General features: G+C 35.6%; 1 protein-coding gene across 3 annotated transcripts in view; it reads left to right on the top strand.

Moving 5' to 3' along the window:
- TECRL (trans-2,3-enoyl-CoA reductase like) overlaps nt 1–20,027 on the top strand; it is a 130,455-nt gene that overhangs the window by 22,940 nt on the left and 87,488 nt on the right. For all 3 annotated transcript variants that reach the window (XM_055434601.2, XM_055434602.2, XM_088836368.1), the window contains exon 2: nt 13,893–13,944. In XM_055434601.2, coding sequence (XP_055290576.2) covers nt 13,893–13,944 — 52 coding nt within the window. The remainder of the gene's footprint in view (nt 1–13,892; nt 13,945–20,027) is intronic.

Raw genomic sequence — 20,027 nt, 5'->3', positions numbered from 1 at the left:
TTTGGAACTCTGCATTCAGTTGCTTATATCTTTGCTTTTCTCCTTTGCTTTTCACTTCTCTTCTTTTCACAGCTATTTGTAAGGCCTCCTCAGTCAGCCATTTTGCTTTTTTGCATTTCTTTTCCATGGGGATGGTCTTGGTCCCTGTCTCCTGTACAATGTCACGAACCTCCATCCAGAGTTCATCAGGCACTCTTTCTATCAGATCTAGACCCTTCAATCTATTTCTTACTTCCACTGTATAATCATAAGGGATTTGATTGAGGTCATATCTGAATGGTCGAGTGGTTTTCCCTACTTTCTTCAATTTAAGTCTGAATTTGGCAATAAGGAGTTCATGATCTGAGCCACAGTCAGCTCCTGGTCTTCTTTTTGCTAACTGTATAGAGCTTCTCCATCTTTGACTACAAAGAATATAATCAATCTGATTTCGGTGTTGACCATCTGGTGATGTCCATGTGTAGAGTCTTCTCTTGTGTTGTTGGAAGAGGGTGTTTGCTATGACCAGTGCGTTGTCTTGGCAAAACTCTATTAGCCTTTGCCCTGCTTCATTTCGTGCTCCAAGGCCAAATTTGCCTGTTACTCCAGGTGTTTCTTGACTTCCTACTTTTGCATTCCAGTCCCCTATAATGAAAAGGACATCTTTTTTGGGTGTTAATTCTAAAAGGTCTTGTAAGTCTTCATAGAACCGTTCAACTTTGGCTTCTTCAGCATTACTGGTTGGGGCATAGACTTGAATTACTGTAATATTGAATGGTTTGCCTTGGAAATGAACAGAAATCAAGACTGCATCCAAGTACTGCTTTTCGACTCTTTTGTTGACCATGATGGCTACTCCATTTCTTTTTAGGGATTCCTGCCCACAGTAGTAGATATAATGGTCATCTGAGTTAAATTCACCCATTCCAGTCCATTTTAGTTCACTGATTCCTAGAATGTCTACGTTCACTCTTACCATCTCCTGTTTGACCACTTCCAATTTGCCTTGATTCATGGACCTAACATTCCCGGTTCCTATGCAATATTGCTCTTTACAGCATCAGACGTTGCTTCTATCACCAGTCACATCCACAACTGGGTATTTGTTTCGCTTTGGCTCCATCCCTTCATTACTTCTAGAGTTATTTCTCCACTGATCTTCAGTAGCATACTCGGCACCTGTCGACCTGGGGAATTCCTCATTCAGTATCCTATCATTTTGCTTCTTGATACTGTTCATGGGGTTCTCAAGGCAAGTATACTGAAGTGGTTTGCGATTCCCTTCTCTAGTGGACCACATTCGGCTGTGGTCCATGTGATCAGATCGACTGGTTTCCTGTGTTTATCATTTCAGTGTGTCTGCCTTCTAGTATCACTTATATGTTAAAAATCATAAATTTAATTTGAACTCAGAAACAGAGAATAAAAAAGTGAATGCTGGTGTCTGGGGTTTGGGAGAAATAAAGAGAAACTGTTAACAGAGTATGAACTTTCAGTTATAAGTGGAATAAGGCCAGAGGACTATTGTATAGCATAATAACTATAGCTGATATTCAGTTCAGTTCAGTTCAGTTCAGTCGCTCAGTTGTGTCCGACTCTCCGCGACCCCATGAATCACAGCACGCCAGGCCTCCTATTACTGTATGATATAATTGAAATTTGCTTAGAGTAGAATTTAAATGTTTCCACCTAAAACAAAACAAAATGTTAAATATATAAGATAATGGATGTGTTAGTTAATTCATGGGTGAAATGTTTTAATAACATATATGTATATCAAATCTTGTTATACATTTTAAATATCTTGTTATTTAACTTGCCAATTATATGTAAATAAACCCAAAACAAATTTTAAATAAAATATTTTAATAACCACATGCATAAAACTGTAAAAAAGTTTAAACTATTATATTTTATCATACATATAATTCAATAAATTGCCATATTCAATCTATCAATGGGACATTAATTTCTTCAGTAAATGTTTAAAGAGTACATAATATATTTATAGTAGATGATAATAACTGTAATAGTCAGCAAAAGGGGATGTTTCTAAACAATCAATAGAATAGGTTGGATCAATAGAACTCTGTGATTTCTCAGATAATGAAGTTGAAATTTCATGGTTTATAAAAAGATTTTGGTTTGAAAAACCATTTGAATATTAGTGTCGTTAGAGTAGAAATAGTTTTTGGCTTAACCCACATAACATTCAGTACTGGATGTTTAAAATTATGGTCACTATCAGACATCCATGTAGATGTGTTAAATATTCAGTTGTATATGCAAGTTTGCAGCTATGAACCAAGAAATTGAGGGAGATATACATCTGAGGATTATGAAAATATATGGCATTAGAAGTCATGAGAATGCATTAGACCAGCTTTCCAGATAAAAGAATACCTTATCTTTACTCAGGATATAATATAACGTGATGTAATGAAGGTGTTGAAGCTTCATGATTCTTTAATCATCAAACATTTTTCAGATTTTCAGGCACATTAAATAATAAATTTTTCATTGTTCTAAGATGAAATAAACTATGAATTTGTTTAATTATTGAAGATAAATTGGTCTGTGAACATTCAATACACACAGTGAAATTTGAAAAGTAATGCAATTACTTTTAGTGGCCAGCACTGTATAGTAGCATTTATGAGTAGCATTTACAGTAAGCCAATGATGCAGAAAAAATTGTAGCAGCTACTTCTGTGGTTTGATGTCCAAAAATTAATTATTAATATGAACTTTCTAAAGATAGGGTTCCTCCTTAATTATTTTTGCTTGAAACTCATTTTACATTCTTTATATTTTAAAAAATGTAGTATAAATCTTGTGTAGTTGTTAAGACATTTATGACAATCACTTCAAAATGTGAAGTGAACTTTAATGTTTTGGAAACATCTACCTATCAAGGCTGTAAGATATGAAGTCCTTTCACACGAATTAGGTTTAATCTAGTTATCTAAAAGACAGTCCCACCACTTTTTGAATGTATTTAGAGCAATTTTCAGCCCAGACTAAGCAATGACTCCAAATAACCATTGATAGACAGTAACAAAGATTTCATTCTCACTCATGACATGCCAATGTGAATTAGCTATGACTACTCTGAGCTCTCTGTTCCACAAAACCAGGTTGATGAAGCAATTCTTGTTATCATTATTTCCAAGTAGAGTGAACAGAGAGGGGGTGTCTTAGTTTTAATTGCTATACAAGTGACATAGATGGGGTGATTTCTAATGTTTGAAATTGACACTGTCCAGTTTTTCTACAGTCCACTGTCCAAAGCAAGTCAAAGAGCCAAGTCCAACACAACAAACATCATTTTCTAAAGAAGTGGAAATGAAGAATGGAACAAATATTTGCTAAACATAATTAATTTGCCAAAGATTTTCAGTTCCCAAAAAACATTTAAATTATTCTTCTCTTGAAATGGCAATAAATATAATATATATATATAATAATATATTTTAGGAATAAAAGTATCCAAATTGGATAGATTTACATATTTGATGTTTAAAGACGTAGATGAATGAACTCCTGTTTTCAGAAATTAGGTTACCCATAATGACTCATTTTCCAAGAGATAACATTAATCTTAAAATGGGGATTTCCTTGAATCTCAAGGGAATAAATCTCACATTTTAAGATATTATGCACTACATATTTTTGTTTCTGTTATTGCTTTTGGCATTGTGTTGCTTTAGCTTTTGATGAAATTTATTGTCTTGTGCAGCTTTCAAAAGCAAAAATTAAGTGTGTGAGTCAAGAATAGTTTCAGATTTATTATAAAAACAAACACATAGCATATTTCACAGTGGTACCATAGTACTTTCACTTTTGTATATAGAATTTGACAGTTGAGTGTATTTTTTAAAATTAATCTACATGTCTCTTTAACATTATCAGTAGAGAAAAAGCAATATATATATATATATACACACACACACACAACAGAGTTAATATCTTAGTTGATTTACAAACCTGATATAAAATTATAAAAAGTGAATATCACTCTTCTGAATGTCTGTAACCTATACAATGAAATAATTGAGCTATTTCTTTTCCTTGTCCTTACATGATTAATGTTTTTAATAGCTCTTTAAAATTTGAGAGCAAATACTCTAAAACTTAGCAACACAAAAGCCATTTATTTACCTCATTATTCTGTTTGGGAGTTTAGCATACAGTCATTCAATTGTTCTGATGATGTCTGCTGGGCTGGCAAAGACTTCCAGCTCACTGCCAGGTAGCTAGGAGACTGATTTGAGAGTGAGCTCTAGAAAAAGGTACAACAGGGCCATATGTCTGTCATCACTGGGGAAGTTAACTTAGGCTCTGTTACAAGGTGCTGATCAGGGTGTTAGCAGAAAGAACGGAAAATAAATGGCCTCTTGTATCATAGCTTCATGACTTGCATAGTCTCACTTTCAACACATGCTTTTGGTGAAAGCAAATAACAAGGCTAGCTTAAATTTAACATTGAGGGCAATAATTCTATTTCTTGATGGGAGGACTTGCAAAATATTGTGGCTGTTTCTATCACAGCACAATAGTAGAGAATAATGTGTACTTTTATTACCAATAAATAGCATATATTGTCACCCTGCTTATTTAACTTATATGCAGAGTACATCATGAGAAACACTGGACTGGAAGAAGCACAAGCTGGAATCAAGATTGCCAGGAGAAATATCAATAACCTCAGATATGCAGTTTACAGCACCCTTATGGCAGAATGTGAAGAGGAAATAAAAAAGCCTTTGGTTGAAAGTGAAAAAGGAGAGTGAAAAGTTGCCTTAAAGCTCAACATTCAGAAAACTAAGATCATGGCATCCAGTCCCATAACTTCATGGCAAATAGATGGGGAAACAGTGGAAACAGTGGCTGACTTTACTTTTTTGGGCTCCAAAATCACTGCAGATGGTGATTGCAGCCATGAAATTAAAAGATGCTCCTTGGAAGGAAAGTTATGACCAACCTAGATAGCATATTAAAAAGCAGAGACATTACTTTGCCAACAAAGGTCCATCTAGTCAAGGCTATGGTTTCCAGTGGTCACATACGGATGTGAGAGTTGGACTGTGAAGAAAGCTGAGTGCCAAGAATTGATGCTTTTGAACTGTGGTGTTGGAGAAGACTCTTGAGAGTCCCTTGGACTGCAAGGAGATCCAAGCAGTCCATCCTAAAGGAGCTCAGTCCTGAGTGTTCATTGAAAGGACTGATGTTGAAACTGAAACTCCAATACTTTGGCCACCTCATGCGAAGAGTTGACTCATTGGAAAAGACCCTGATGTTGGGAGGGATTGGGGGCAGGAGGAGAAGGGGATGACAGAGGATGAGATGGCTGGATGGCATCACCGACTTGATGGACATGAGTTTGGGTGAACTCGGAGTTGGTGACGGACAAGGAGGCCTGGAGTGCTGCGATTCATGGGGTCGCAAAGAGTCGGACACGACTGAGAGACTTAACTGAACTGAAACATATAAACAATGCAGATTGATAGATACTTCTAATGCTGAACTCGTTATTACTTATCACTTCCATTGGTATTTTCACTATATTTAAGCCTTTATTCAACATAATTTCATGGCAATACTTACTGAAGTATTCATAAATATCAACTTTTCCTTTCACAACTAAATGTCTTTGTCATTGTCACTGCAAATCAACAACTGATAATCAACTATATTTTAATCAAAATTGTTTCAAAAGACTATAAATCCTTGTGCTCCCCTGGTGGCTCAGACGGTAAAGAATCTGTCTGCAATGTGGAATACCTGGGTTCGATCCCTGGGTTGGCAAGATCCCATGGAAGAGGGTATGGTTCAGTTCAGTTCAGTCGCTCAGTCGTGTCCGACTCTCCGCGACCCCATGAATCAAAACACGCCAGGCCTCCCTGTCCATCACCAAGTCCCGGAGTTCACTCAAACTCATGTCCACAGAGTCAGTGATGCCATCCAGCCATCTCATTCTCGGTCGTCCCCTTCTCCTCCCGCCCCCAACATTTCCCAGCATCAGAGTCTTTTCCAGTGAGTCAACTCGTCACATGAGGTGTCCAAAGTATTGCAGGTAACCCACTCCAATATTCTTGCCTGGAGAGTCCTCATGGACAGAAGAGCCAGGAATGCTACATTTCATGGGGTCGCAAAGAGTCAGAAAAGACTGAGTGACTAAGCACGTAAATCCTAACTTTTTCCAAGAATTTTGTTCTGATAATTATTAGGCAATTATATCACTTAAATGTAGCCCTGAAACTTTTCAGTTGTAATAAAGAAAATTCAAACTAGATTTAAAAATATATCATATGGACATTTTTTTTCCCCTTTAGTTTTATCTGAATTTACATTTTGATGAACTGTAGTTCAGTCCAGTTCATTTCAGTCGCTCGGTTGTGTATGATTCTTTGTGACCCCATGAACCACAGTACTCCAGGCCTCCCTTTCCATCACCAACTCCCGGAGTTTACCCAAACTCATGTCCATGGAGTCAGTAATGCCATCCAACCATCTCATCCTCTGTCATAACCTTCTCCTCTCTCCTTCAATCTTTCCCAGCATCAGGGTCTTTTCAAATGAGTCAGCTCTTTTCATCAGGGGGCCAAAGTATTGGAGTTTCAGCTTCAACATCAGTCCTTCCAAAGAACACCCAGGACTGATCTCACTTTGGATGGACTGGTTGGATCTCCTCGCAGTCCAAGGGACTCTCAAGAGTTTTCTCCAACACCACAGTTCAAAAGCATTAATTCCTCTGCGTACTGAGGTAGAACTTTTGTATTTATGGAAAAATCACCTTTGCAAAGAAATAAATATAAATTAATTTGGATAATGCATATATATATATATATCTATAGTTTCTTCCCTATGATTATGAGGCTGAATAATTAATAAGTAACAGAATATCAATCATTTGCTAAATGTTTTCTTCGTATAGTTAATTTTTATTAATGATATGTGTTGATTATTTTGAAAGGAAAATAATTGTCATTTGATCACTTTAATTTATAATAGATTTTTTAAATGATTACTTAGTTTTCTCATAGGTGATGCTATTTTATTTGTGGAGAAACCACTTCATTTAAACATGATTTGGGCTTCCTTATTTCAGTAATACAGTGTTAAGTGTAAACTTCCCTGAGTGCAAGGATTATTTTGACTTCACAAACTTGCAATAGGAAAGCATAACCAACATCATCAAAGAGATAATCATAAACATTAATTTCACAAATATGCTTATAATTCTTTGGTCTTTATGGTTTCCTTTAGTGCTAAAATATTCTCACTTAAGTAATAAAACATATATTCTAAAAAATATTCCAGAAGGGCTATTCACCATGGAAAATTGTGTGGTCTTAAAATAAAACACACTATTTTTTAATTTAATAAAATGAAACATTTATTTTTATTTATTTTGTATTTTCAGTTCAGTTCAGTTGCTCATTCATGTCTGAATTTTTGCAACCCCATGAACAGCAGCATGCCAGGCCTCCCTGTCCATCACCAACTCCTGGATTCCACCCAAACCCATGTCCATCGAGTCAGTGATGCTATCCAACCATCTCATCCTCTGTCATCCCCTTCTCCTCCTGCCCCCAATCCCTCCCAGCATCAGGGTCTTTTCCAATGAGTCAACTCTTCGCATGAGGTGGCCAAAGTATTGGAGTTTCAGTTTCAACATCAGTCCTTTCAATGAACACTCAGGACTGAGCTCCTTTAGGATGGACTGCTTGGATCTCCTTGCAGTCCAAGGGACTCTCAAGAGTCTTCTCCAACACCACAGTTCAAAAGCATCAATTCTTGGCACTCAGCTTTCTTCACAGTCCAACTCTCACATCCGTATGTGACCACTGGAAAAACCATAGCCTTGACTAGATGGACCTTTGTTGGCAAAGTAATGTCTCTGCTTTTTAATATGCTATCTAGGTTGGTCATAACTTTCCTTCTAAGGAGTAAGTGTCTTTTAGTTTCATGGCTGCAATCACAATCTGCAGTGACTTGGGAGCCCAGAAAAATAAAATCAGCCACTGTTTCCACTGTTTCCCCATCTATTTGCCATGAAGTTATGGGACTGGATGCCATGATCTTAGTTTTCTGAATGTTGAACTTTAAGGCAACTTTTTCACTCTCCTCGTTCACTTTCATCAAGAGGATCTTTAGTTCTTCTTCACTTTCTGCCATAAGGGTGGTGTCATCTAAATATTTGAAGTTATTGATATTTCTCCTGGCAATCTTGATTTCAGGTTGTGCTTCATCCAGCCCAGCGTTTCTCATGTTGTACTCTGCATATAAGTTAAAAAGCAGGGTGACAATATACAGCCTTGACGTACTCCTTTTCCTATTTGGAATCAGTCTGTTGTTCCATATCCAGTTCTAACCATTGCTTCCTGACCTGCATACAGATTTCTTAAGAGGCAGGTCATGTGGTCTGATATTCCCATCTCTTTCAGAATTTTCCACAGTTGATTGCAATCCGCATAGTCAAAGGCTTTGGCATAGTCAATAAAGCTGAAATAGATCTTTTTCTGGAACTCCTTGTTTTTTCAATGATCCCTTGGATGTTGGAAATTTGATCTTTGATTCCTCTGCCTTTTCTAAAACCAGTTTGAATGTCTAGAATTTCACAGTTCACACATTGCTGAAGCCTGGCTTGGAGAATTTTATGCTTTACTTTACTAGCCTGTGAGATGAGTGCAATTGTGCAGTAGTTTGCCCATTCTTTACCATTGCCTTTCTTTGACATTGGATGAAAACTGACTTTTTCCAGTCCTGTGGCCACTGCTGAGTTGGGCATCAAACTCTAGTTGCAATTTTACATTTTCTTTCATATTTTCCATATGTTAGAATATCAAGCTATAAGGCAGAAAAAAATGTATGGAAAGAGCGACTTGTTTGGTACATAATGTATAATGACTTATTTTCATATTAAATAGAAATGACTTGGTAATAGATACTATAAATGAATATTCTAGTCACTGTTCCGTCCGTCCCGTCACTCAGTCGTGTCCAACTCTTTGCGACCCCGTGGACTGTAGCCTACCAGGCTTCTCCGTCCATGGGATTCTCCAGGCAAGAATACTGGAGTGGGTTACCATTTCCTTCTCCAGGGGATCTTCCCAACCCAGGGATTGAACCCAGGTCTCCCGCATTGGAGGCAGACGCTTTAACCTCTGAGCCACCAGGGAAGCCACTAAAGGATATTTAATTTTATTGAAGGATTATAAAAATTAAATGTTACTATTGAAGTGGTTATTGACACTGTATTTTTGTCTTCAGTGTTATAATCATATCATAGTTATATAGAATAAAATCAGATACTCAAAGTCATAATTTCAACCATACTTTTCTTTCTACTCTTATATTTAGAATACTTATATGATATATATATATGTAATGAGAAAATAAAGAGTATCTAAGCTATAATTCTAGGTAAAATTTATATTTACACATAACTTACTGGGAGCTAAGTATTTATTTAAAAGAAAATTATTCAGAATAATATATTTTTGATACTTCCCATGGTGAAAATTTTAAAGATTTTATGTATTAATGTTTGTTTTAAATGTTTATTTTTATATTTTAAAAAAATAATTGACAAAATGTGTTATTTTAACATATAAAGAACCATTTGTTATGATAATAAAATCTGAAATACATGTATGTATACATACATTTTATTTTGACACTGAAAAAACATTTTTAAAATAACCCACTATAATATATAAAGAGCTTCTCTTGTGGCTCAGATGGTAAAAGAATTGCCACTTTCAAAGTTCAAAAGGTAGCAACAGTGAAAAAAATTATTTTGTGAAATACTGCAGTATCTTCACAAGGGGGAAATTTAAGCAAACCCTAAATTGCACTTTAACGTGAAAATATTTTTCTAAGTCCATCAACTTAAATATGAAAAAAATAATGATAATGCAAAACTCAACTATGATTGTTGAAATTTAGGGATAAATATTTGGTTTAACTAAAAACATCAATTACCTTTTGTACTTAATATTTTAAGTCAATCTGATTATAAAGAAAGATTAATGCAGAGAATTTTAGGATTTCAGATGACAGAATACTTTTTTCTCACAACATCACAATTAATTTTGATTCACAAAAATGAATAAATTATTGCAAAGATAGCTGATCCCTGTTGTTTAAACTGGCTAAAATTAGAAATCATTATGAAAAAAAAATTTTTAATGAATCTACAGCGACATTTATTTAATAATCAGAAAGTCTTATATGCTCAATTACTGATCATATTTTTCTCTTTTTGTGCTCTGAGTACAACTAAAGTACTGAAAGAGTTGACCAAGCACAATCCTGTGGCTAATTGAGCACAGTTACTGTCTGAATCATTTCATGGTTAATCATATATTTTTCTGCTGTATTTGATTAAAATTGTTCTAGAAAAGGGCAGTTCTCAAAGATTTATTCAAAGTCAGCAGCTTTTCTTTTTAACAAGTGAAATTTAAATGTAACTTAATAAAAAAAATTAAATTTAAAACTTTGTGAAAAGCTTGCAATAATAACCCACTTTCCACAAGCAGCTCTTTTTCAGGGTAGCATAATTTTAGTCTTGGAAGTCTGTAAATTCAGGGGAAAAATGTGTATACACCAAGTTAGAAGATTGTCATTTACTGTATGCTGGTGTGAAAAACAAAGCATACAGCTTTTCCATAGTAATCTACTTGTGAAAGATTTTTCATATCAGATCAAGGGGCTTCTGTTTTCATGCAAATTTTTGCTCATAGCTTTATTTTTCACTTCAACATAAGTGACCTAACACTTTATTATATGCTATATGGTATGTTACACATTGAAACACAAACTACGATACACTAGATAATTGTCTTCAAGGATTTCATAGACTGTTAGAACCACTGGCATGTATACATAAGATTCAGTTCAGTTCATTTCACTAGTTCACTCATATCTGACTCTTTGCGATTCCACAGACTGCAGTGCACCAGGCTTCTCTGTCCATCACCAACTTCCAGGGCTTACTCAAACGCATGTCCATTGAATTGGTGATGCCATCCAACTATTTCATCCTCTCTCATCCCCTTCTTGTCCGGTCTTCAGTCTCTCCCAGAATCAGGGTCTTTTCAAATGAGTCAGTTCTTCACATCACGTGCCCAAAATATTGGAGTTTCAGCTTCAGGATCAGTCATTCCAAAAAATATTCAGGACTGATTTCCTTTAGGATGGACTGGTTGGATCTCCTTGCAGTCCAAGGGACTCAAAGTCTTCTCCAGCACCACACATCAAAGGCATCAAATTCTTTGGTGCTCAGCTTTCTTTATAGTCTAACTCTCACATCCACACATGATTATTGGAAAAACCATAGCCTTGACTAGACAGACCTTTTTTGGCAAAATAATGTCTCTGTTTTTTACTATACTGTCTAGGTTGGTCATAACTTTTCTTCCAAGGAGTCTTTTAATTTCATGGCTGCAGTCACCATCTGCAGTGATTCTGAAGCCCCCCAAAATAAAGTATGTCACTGTTTCCCCATCTATTTGCCATGAAGTGATGGGACTGGATGCCATGATCTTCATTTACTGAATGTTGAGTTTTAAGCCAGCTTTTTCACTTTTCTCTTTCACTTTCATCAAGAGGCTCTTTAGTTTTTTGTTTTGTTTTGTTTTCTGCCACAAGTTTGGTGTTATCTGCAAATCTGAGGTTATTGATATTTCTCCCAGCAAACTTGATTCCAGCTTGTGCTTTCTCCAGTGCAACGTTTCTCATGATGTACTCTGCATGTAAGTTAAATAAGCAAGGTGTCAATATACAGCCTTGACATACTCCTTTTCCTATTTGGAACCAGTCTGTTGTTCCATGAACAGTTCTAACTGTTGCTTCTTGACCTGCATACAAATTTCTCAGGAGGCAAGTGGTCTGGTATTCCCATCTCTTTCAGAATTTTCAACAGTTTTTGTGATCCACACAGTCAATATTATGTGCTCTCAAGTAGTGGGAGCTGAGCCCACAGTGAACCCTAACTGAGGAGTTGTTAATCATGAAATTTTATTACTATATTATATATTATTATGTTTTTAAGTAGATGGCTCTTGAAAATATTGATAAACAAATATCTGTTACTCCAGAGAATAGTATGTGTATCTTAGGCATCTCTGTCAAAGGCCACAACATATAATGGTGCTTTGTTATTTAATGTTATTTATGGTTATTTAATAGCAATGAAACAAAGGAGTGAATAGTGCTAAAACAAACCATCACCTTTAAAAAATATAATTCAAATGTCAAAGTTTATTAATCAAAATTATAACATGATATATTTAAGCATATAAATATGTATTTTTTTATCCTCTCTGAAATTTTTAAATATTTTCCAACATTTAGAAAAGACAATGATATGAAGAACTTAAAATTCACACTAACAGAATCATTTAGGTTTCTTTTGTAATTTAAAGCATAACACAAATGGAAAAAATATCTTTCTTCAGTGCTTGAAACGTTCTGGTTTAGTAAACTATAAAAATAGAAGAAATAAGAAAAAATTCTGAATGGTTTGTCACACTTGGTTACAGGATGGAATGGAATATAGTAAAAGAAATGCACTCTTTGTTATGCTTTTGATTTTTAATACCATATTAAATATAATAATTTCAATAACAACTGCCTAGAATATTAATATTATTATGTACCATCCCTTTGGACACTTTTTTTTTCATTTTATCCCCCCAAAATAGCCATAAGAAGATTTTAATGTAGCAAAAACTAAAATAAACCATGCAGACAAAGTTCTATATTTGTTTACAGAAAGGAAATATATTTGACTTGCATGAACATGAAAATGTCTTTGATATAGACCTTAAAGGATTGTTGGGTTTTTCGTAAGTCAATGAGAAATCAGAAGCAGAGGGGAATTTCAGTTTCCAAGATGGCTAGGGACTGAATCAGAAAGTCAGAAACTACTGTAATGGTTTGGGGTGTTTTGATAACACTCTTATCCTAATGAATTTTCCTATTTAACTGAATAAACATCTTCCCTTATTCTCTTTTCTAACATTTTTGTAGTTATTTAGCTGCTAGGTCATGTCCAGCTCTTTGTGACTGCAGCACACCAGACATCCCTGTCCTTCACTAGCTGAGTTTGCTAAAATTCTTGTCCATTGAGTTGGTAATGCTAATTATCTCATCCTCTGACACACTTTTCTCCTTTTTAGTTGGTGTTGCCATTTTCTACTCCAAAGGTTCTTCCTGACCCAGGGATAGAGCCTGTGTCTCTTGCATCTCCTGAATTGGCAAGTGGATTCTTTATCACTGTGCCACCTGGAAGCCCTTTTCTAACATTGGAAAGATTTAATTTCTGTAGATTAGGACTAAATAATAATAATATACTTAAAGAATTAAAAAAAAAGATATCTAACAGATTTTTGATGGTCCTATGGCACCTTTGGGTGAACATTTTAAAAACGTAACTGTGAGGCTTCGAATATTTTGTTTTTTTCCTATGATATTCTGAAGTAAAAATTTCCCTCTTTTGTTTGTATAAATAAATTTTCTATCCCTGGCTTCCTGTGATAACTCTTTTCCTTTATTTCTTTTGATTTCATTCATACTTTTTATTGATAGTCCCACCAATTTGGAAATCGGAAACTGAATATCACAAGCAGAGAAAATTAATAAAAATAAATTTTGAAATAAAAATTTGGATGACCACATCATTACATTATTGCTGTTATGTATAAATACAAAACTTTGGCAAAAGCCTTAAAGAGGCAATGTTTCAAAATCATCATAGATGTAGTGACTAGAGAGCTACACACAAAACCTAGACATTTTGTACTTATTTTATATTTTAAACATATTAAACAAATGTTTTTTTTTATTGAATGAATATGAAGCAAACAAATGAATACTTCTTAATCATTCTCTCCATTTTTCAGGTGACACAAAAATCTACCATTCATGATGTTAAGCAGAAATTTCACAAAGCATGTAAGTTTTATATATAATTTTGTATTTATATTACAGTAGTTTTCTCAAATTGGTTCAGATTTACCTATAAGTTCAATATTACAATGAAAAGAGTATGTGGAAATCATATTTTTACATAGAACTCAGAAATAATACTATGCTAAATACCCCTTCATCCTGAACATTTTCATATCTACCTCTTTAACTCACACTTTAATCTTCAAAACTCAAAGTTTTATTTGAACCTTTCCATTCTAACAGGAAACATCCTATATGTGAAAGTCATTCATCAATATAAGGTATTTCTTTATACTTAAACAAATATAGAGCATTTTTTTTACTTCATGTGTTTATACTGATTAAATATCTATCACATAGGAATACTTAAAAATTTCATTTAAATTGTTATTTAATTTTATTAATGGCTAGATTTTCATCATTAATAGATATCCTATTATTATTTATAGAGAAATATATATATGAAATTATTTTTATTTTTACAATTTTTTGATTAGTTTACCTATAATTGTTAACATAGTGATGATGCCTATAATTACTAGTTAACAATTTTTAATAAACTTCATTTTTAGAGCATTTTTAGATTCACAATAGATTGTGCAGAAAATATACAGAGTTCCAATATACACCTGCCCCACACATGGATAGCATGAGTGCTCAGTCCCAGTCATGTCTGACTTTTTGGGATCCCACGGGCTCCTCTCTCCATGGGCTTTTTCCTGGCAAGAATACTGGAGTGGGTCACCATTCCTCCTCCAGGGGATCATCCTAACTCAGGGATCAAACCCTCCTCTTCTGCACTGCAAATGGATTTTTTATGCTGGGCAAACACAGAAGACCATGGGCAGCGTTCTCCACCATAACATTCAGAAGAAAACATTTGTTATATTCCCTGAACTTACAAGGACAAATGATTATTGCCCTAAGTGCATAGTTATAATCTTTACATTAGAGTTCATTTTCGGTGTTGCACATTCTATAGATTAAGCAAAGGAGCATTTTCAATACTTCTAGATTTATTTGAACAATGTTTTATTTTTCAGAAAATACTTAAAGCTCATAATTTAATATATCAATTTTTAAAAAGTACTTGAGTAAACTTGGAAAATCATTTCATTATTTTCTTTCAGGAAAGATGCAGAATATTTATTGAATACTTTTTGTGTGTTTGACATTATGATAGGCATAATGAATAAATGAAGACCAAAAATTTCTCATTAGCCCTCAAAAATTTTCTCATGAAGAAGATTCTATATATAATAAATAAATATATATCATATATTGTATATATTATATTATAATTAAATTAATTACAGTATATTATATTTTATATAAATATATATACTCTAATGTATACTATATGTGCTATATATATTATATATATATAGATAGATATATCTTGTTGATATTTCTAATAGCAATCTTGATTCAAGCTTGTGATTCATCCACCCTGGCATTTGCATGATGTACTCTGTATATAAGTTAAACAAACAGGGTGACAGTATCCTTGTCACCTTGACATACTCCTTTTCAATTTGGAACCAGTCACTTATTCCATGTTCAGTTTTAACTGTTGCTTCTTGACAAGCATACAGATTTCTCAGAAAACAGGTAAGGTGGTCTGGTATTCCCATCTCTTTAAGAACTTTCCACAGTTTGTTGTTATCCACATAGTCAAAGGCTTTAGTGTAGTCAGTGAAGAAGAAGTAGGTATTTTACTGGAATCATTAGAAAACTTCTCTGTGATCCAACAGATGTTGGCAATTTGATCTCAGGTTCCTCTGCTTTTTCTAAATGTGGATTATACATCTGGAATCTCTCTGTTCACGTACTGTTGAAACCTCACTTGAAGGATTTTGAGCATAACCTCAGTAGCATGTGAAATAGACAAAACTGTACTGTAGTTTGAACATTCTTTGACACTACGCTTCATTGGGATTGGAATGAAAACTGACCTTTTACAGTCCTGTGGCCACTGATGAGTTTTTGAAATTTGTTGATATATTGAGTGCAGCACCTTAACAAGAACTTCTTTTAGTATTTTAAATAGCTCAGATGGAATTCCATCACCAAAATTGGATTTGTAAGTAGTCAATTCAGTTCAGTTCAGTTCAGTCGCTCAGTCATGTCCAATTCTTTTCAACCCCATGAACTGCAGCACTCTAAGCCTCCCTGTCCATCAACAATTCCTGGAGTTTACTCAAACTCATGTCCATTGAGTCAGTGATTGCCAACCAACTCATCCTATGTCTTCCCCTTCTCCTCCTGCCTTCAATCTTTCCCATCATAAGGGTCTTTTCAAATGAGTTGGTTCTTTTCATCAGTTGGCCAAAATATAGGAGTTTCAGCTTCAGCATCAGTCCTTCCAATGAATATCCAGGACTGATCTCCTTTAGGATGGACTGGTTGGATCTCCTTGCAGTCCAAGGGACTCTCAAGTGTCTTCTCCAACACCACAGTTCAAAAGCATCAATTCTTCGGTGCTCAGCTTTCTTTATAGTCCAACTCTCACATCCATACATGAGTACTAGAAAAACCATAGCTTTGACTAGATGGACCTATGTTGGCAAAGCAATGTCTCTGCTTTTGAATATGCTGTCTAGGTTGGTCATAACTTCCTTCCAAAGAGTAAGCATTTTTTAATTTCATGGCTAAAGTCACCATCTGCAGTGATTTTGGAGCCCCCAAAATAAAGTAAGTCACTGTTTCCATTGTTTCCCCATCTATTTGCCATGAAGTGTTGGGACCACATGCATTGATCTTAGTTTTATGATTGTTGAGTTTTAAGCCAACTTTTTCACTCTCCTCTTTCATTTTCATCAAGAAGATCTTTAGTTCTTCACATTCCAGAATGTCTGGCTCTAAGTGAGTGACCACATCATAATGGTTATCCAGATCAAGAGCTTTTTTGTATAGTACTTCTGTGTATTCTTGCCACCTCTCTTAATCTCTTTTCCTTATGCTCGTTCCTTACTGTTTCTGTCTTTATCATGCCATCCCTGCACGCAGTGTTCACTGGGTATCTACAATATTATTTAAAAGACCTTCAGTCTTTCCCATTCTATTGTTTTCCTCAACTCCTTTGCACTGCTCGTTCAAGAAGGTCTTACCTCTCCTTGCTATACTCTGGGACTCAGCATTCAGTTGTATATATCTTTCCCTTTCTCCCTTGCTTTTTGCTTTTATTTCCTTAGCTATTTGTAAACTTTCCTCAGACAACCACTTTGACTTCTTGCATTTATTTTTCCTTGGGATGATTTTGGCTTCAACCTTGTGTACAGTGTAATGGATATCCATCCATAGTTCTTCAGGCATTTTAGCTATCAGATATAATCTCTTGGATCTATTTGTCACCTCCACTGTATAATCATAAATGATTTAAGACATACCTGAATGGCCTAGTGGTTTTCCCTACTTTTTTCAATTTAAGACTGACTGTTGCAATAATAAGCTCATGATCTGAGCCACAGTCAGCTCCAGGTTTTGTTTTTGCTCAGTGTATAGAATATCTTCAGCTGAAAAGAATATAAACAATCTGATTTTGATATTGACTATCTGGTGATGTCCATGTGTAAAGATGTCTACTTTGTTGTTGGAAAAGGGTGCTTTCTATGACTAGTGTGTTCTCTTGACAAAACACTTAGTCTTTGCCCTGTTTCATTTTGTACTCCCCCATGGCCAAACCTGCCTGTTATTCTAGAAATCTCTTGACTTCCTAACTTTGTATTCCAATCATCTATGATGAAAATGACATTTTTTTTTTTTCTGGTGTTAGTCTAGGAGGATTTTGCTGGGAGAAATATCAATAACCTCAGATATGCAGATGGCACCACCTTTATGACAGAAAGTGAAGAGAAACTAAAAACGCTCGTGATGAAAGTGAAAGAGGAGAGTGAAAATGTTGGCTTAAAGCTCAACATTCAGAAAACTAAGATCATGGCATCCGGTCCCATCACTTCATGGCAAATAGATGGGGAAACAGTGGAAACAGTGGCTGACTTTACTTTTTTGGGCTCCAAAATCACTGCAGATAGTGATTGCAGCCATGAAATTAAAAGATGCTCCTTGGGAGGAAAGTTATGACCAACCTAGATAGCATATTAAAAAAGCAGAGACATTACTTTGCCAACAAAGGTCCATCTAGTCAAGGCTATGGTTTTTCCAGTGGTCACGTATAGATGTGAGAGTCGGACTGTGAAGAAGGCTGAGCACTGAAAAATTGATGCTTTTGAACTGTGGTGTTGGAGAAGCCTCTTGAGAGTCCCTTGGACTGCAAGGAGATCCAACCAGTCCATCCTAAAGGAGATCAGTCCTGGGTGTTCATTGGAAGGACTGATGCTGAAGCTGAAACTCCAATATTTTGGCCACCTCATGCGAAGAGTTGACTCACTGGAAAAGACTCTGATTCTGGGAGGGATTGGGGGCAGGATAAGGGGATGACAGAGGATGAGATGACTGGATGGCATCACCGACTCGATGTACGTGACTTTAAGTGAACTCCAGGAGTTGGTGATGGACAGGGAGCCCTGACTGAACGCCACAGCACAGCACGCCACAGCACAGGCGTGCTGTGATGAATGGGGTGTCAGAGAGTCAGACACGACTGAGCGACTGAACTGAACTGAACTGAGGAGGTTTTGTAAGTCTTCATAGAATTGATCAACTTCAGCTTCTTCACCATCAGTGGTTGGGGCATAGACTTTGATTATTGTGATGTTGAATGGTTTGCCTTGAAAACAAATGGAGATCATTTATTTTTTATTTTTGAGATTGTACCCAAGTACTGCATTCCGGAATCTTTCCTTGACTGTGAGGATTACTCCATTTCTTCTAAGAGATTCTTGTCCACAGTAGTAGATATAATGGTCATCTGAATTAAATTCTCCTATTCTTGTCCATTTTAATTCACTGATTCCTAAGATGTCGATGTTCACTCTTGCCATCTCCTGTTTGATCACATCGAAATTTATCTTGTTTCATGGACCTAACATTCCAGATTCCTATGCAATATTGTTATTTACAGCATTAGACTTTATTTTAACCACCAGGCACATCCACAACTGAGTATCATTTTTGCTTTTGACCATAGCTTTTCTTCCAAGGAGCAAGTGTCTTTTAATTTCATGGCCGCAGTCACCATCTGCAGTGAGTTGGAGCCCAAGAAAATAGTCTGGCATGGTTTCCATTGTTTCCCCATCTATTTGCCGTGAAGTGATGGGACTGGATGCCATGATCTTTGTTGTTTTAAATCTGAGTTTTTCACGCTCCTCTTTCACTTTCATCAAAAGGTTCTTTAGTTCCTCTTTTCTTTCTGCCACAGGGTTGGTGTTATCTGCATATTTGAGGTTGTTGATATTTCTCCCCACAATCTTGACTTTAACTTGTGCTTTGTCCAGTTTGGCATTTCACATAATTGACTCTGCATATAAGTTAAAGTAGCAGAGTGATAGTACACAGCCTTGACATACTCTTTTCCGAATTTGGAACCAGTCCATTGTTACACATCCAGTTCTAACTGTTTCTTCTTCACCTGCGTACAGGTTTCTCAGGAGGCAGGTAAGATGGTCTGGTATTCCCATCTCTTGAAGAATTTTCCAGTTTGTCGTGATCCTCACAGTCAACTGCTTTAGCATAGTCAATGAAGCAGAAGTAGATGTTTTTCTGGAACTCTCTTGCTTTTTGATGATCCAGTGGATGTTGCCAATTTGATTTCTGGTTCTTCTGTGTTTTCTTAATTCAGCTTGAACATCTGGAATTTCTTTATTCACACAGTGTTGAAACCTCACTTGGAGATATTTGAGCATTACTTTGCTAGCATGTGAGATGACTGTCATTGTGCAGTAGTTTCAACATTCTTTGCCATTGCCTTTCTTTGGGATTAGAATGAAAACTGATCTTTTCCAGTCCTGTGGCCACTGCTGAGTTTCCAAATCTGCTGGCATATTGAGTGTGGCACTTTCACAGCATCATTTTTTAGGATTTGAAGTAGTTCAGCTGGAATTCCATCACCTCCACTAGCGTTATTTGCAGTGATTCTTCCTAAGGTCAACTTGACTTAGGAAGTGACTGTATACATGATTATAAAA

The sequence above is a fragment of the Moschus berezovskii genome, chromosome 5, assembly GCF_049115385.1.
Source record: "Moschus berezovskii isolate FMDL1 chromosome 5, NW_MosBer_1.0, whole genome shotgun sequence".
NCBI lineage: Eukaryota > Metazoa > Chordata > Mammalia > Artiodactyla > Moschidae > Moschus > Moschus berezovskii.
The sequence above is the reverse complement of the archived record's forward strand: the minus strand, read 5'-3'. Positions and strand labels throughout refer to the sequence as shown.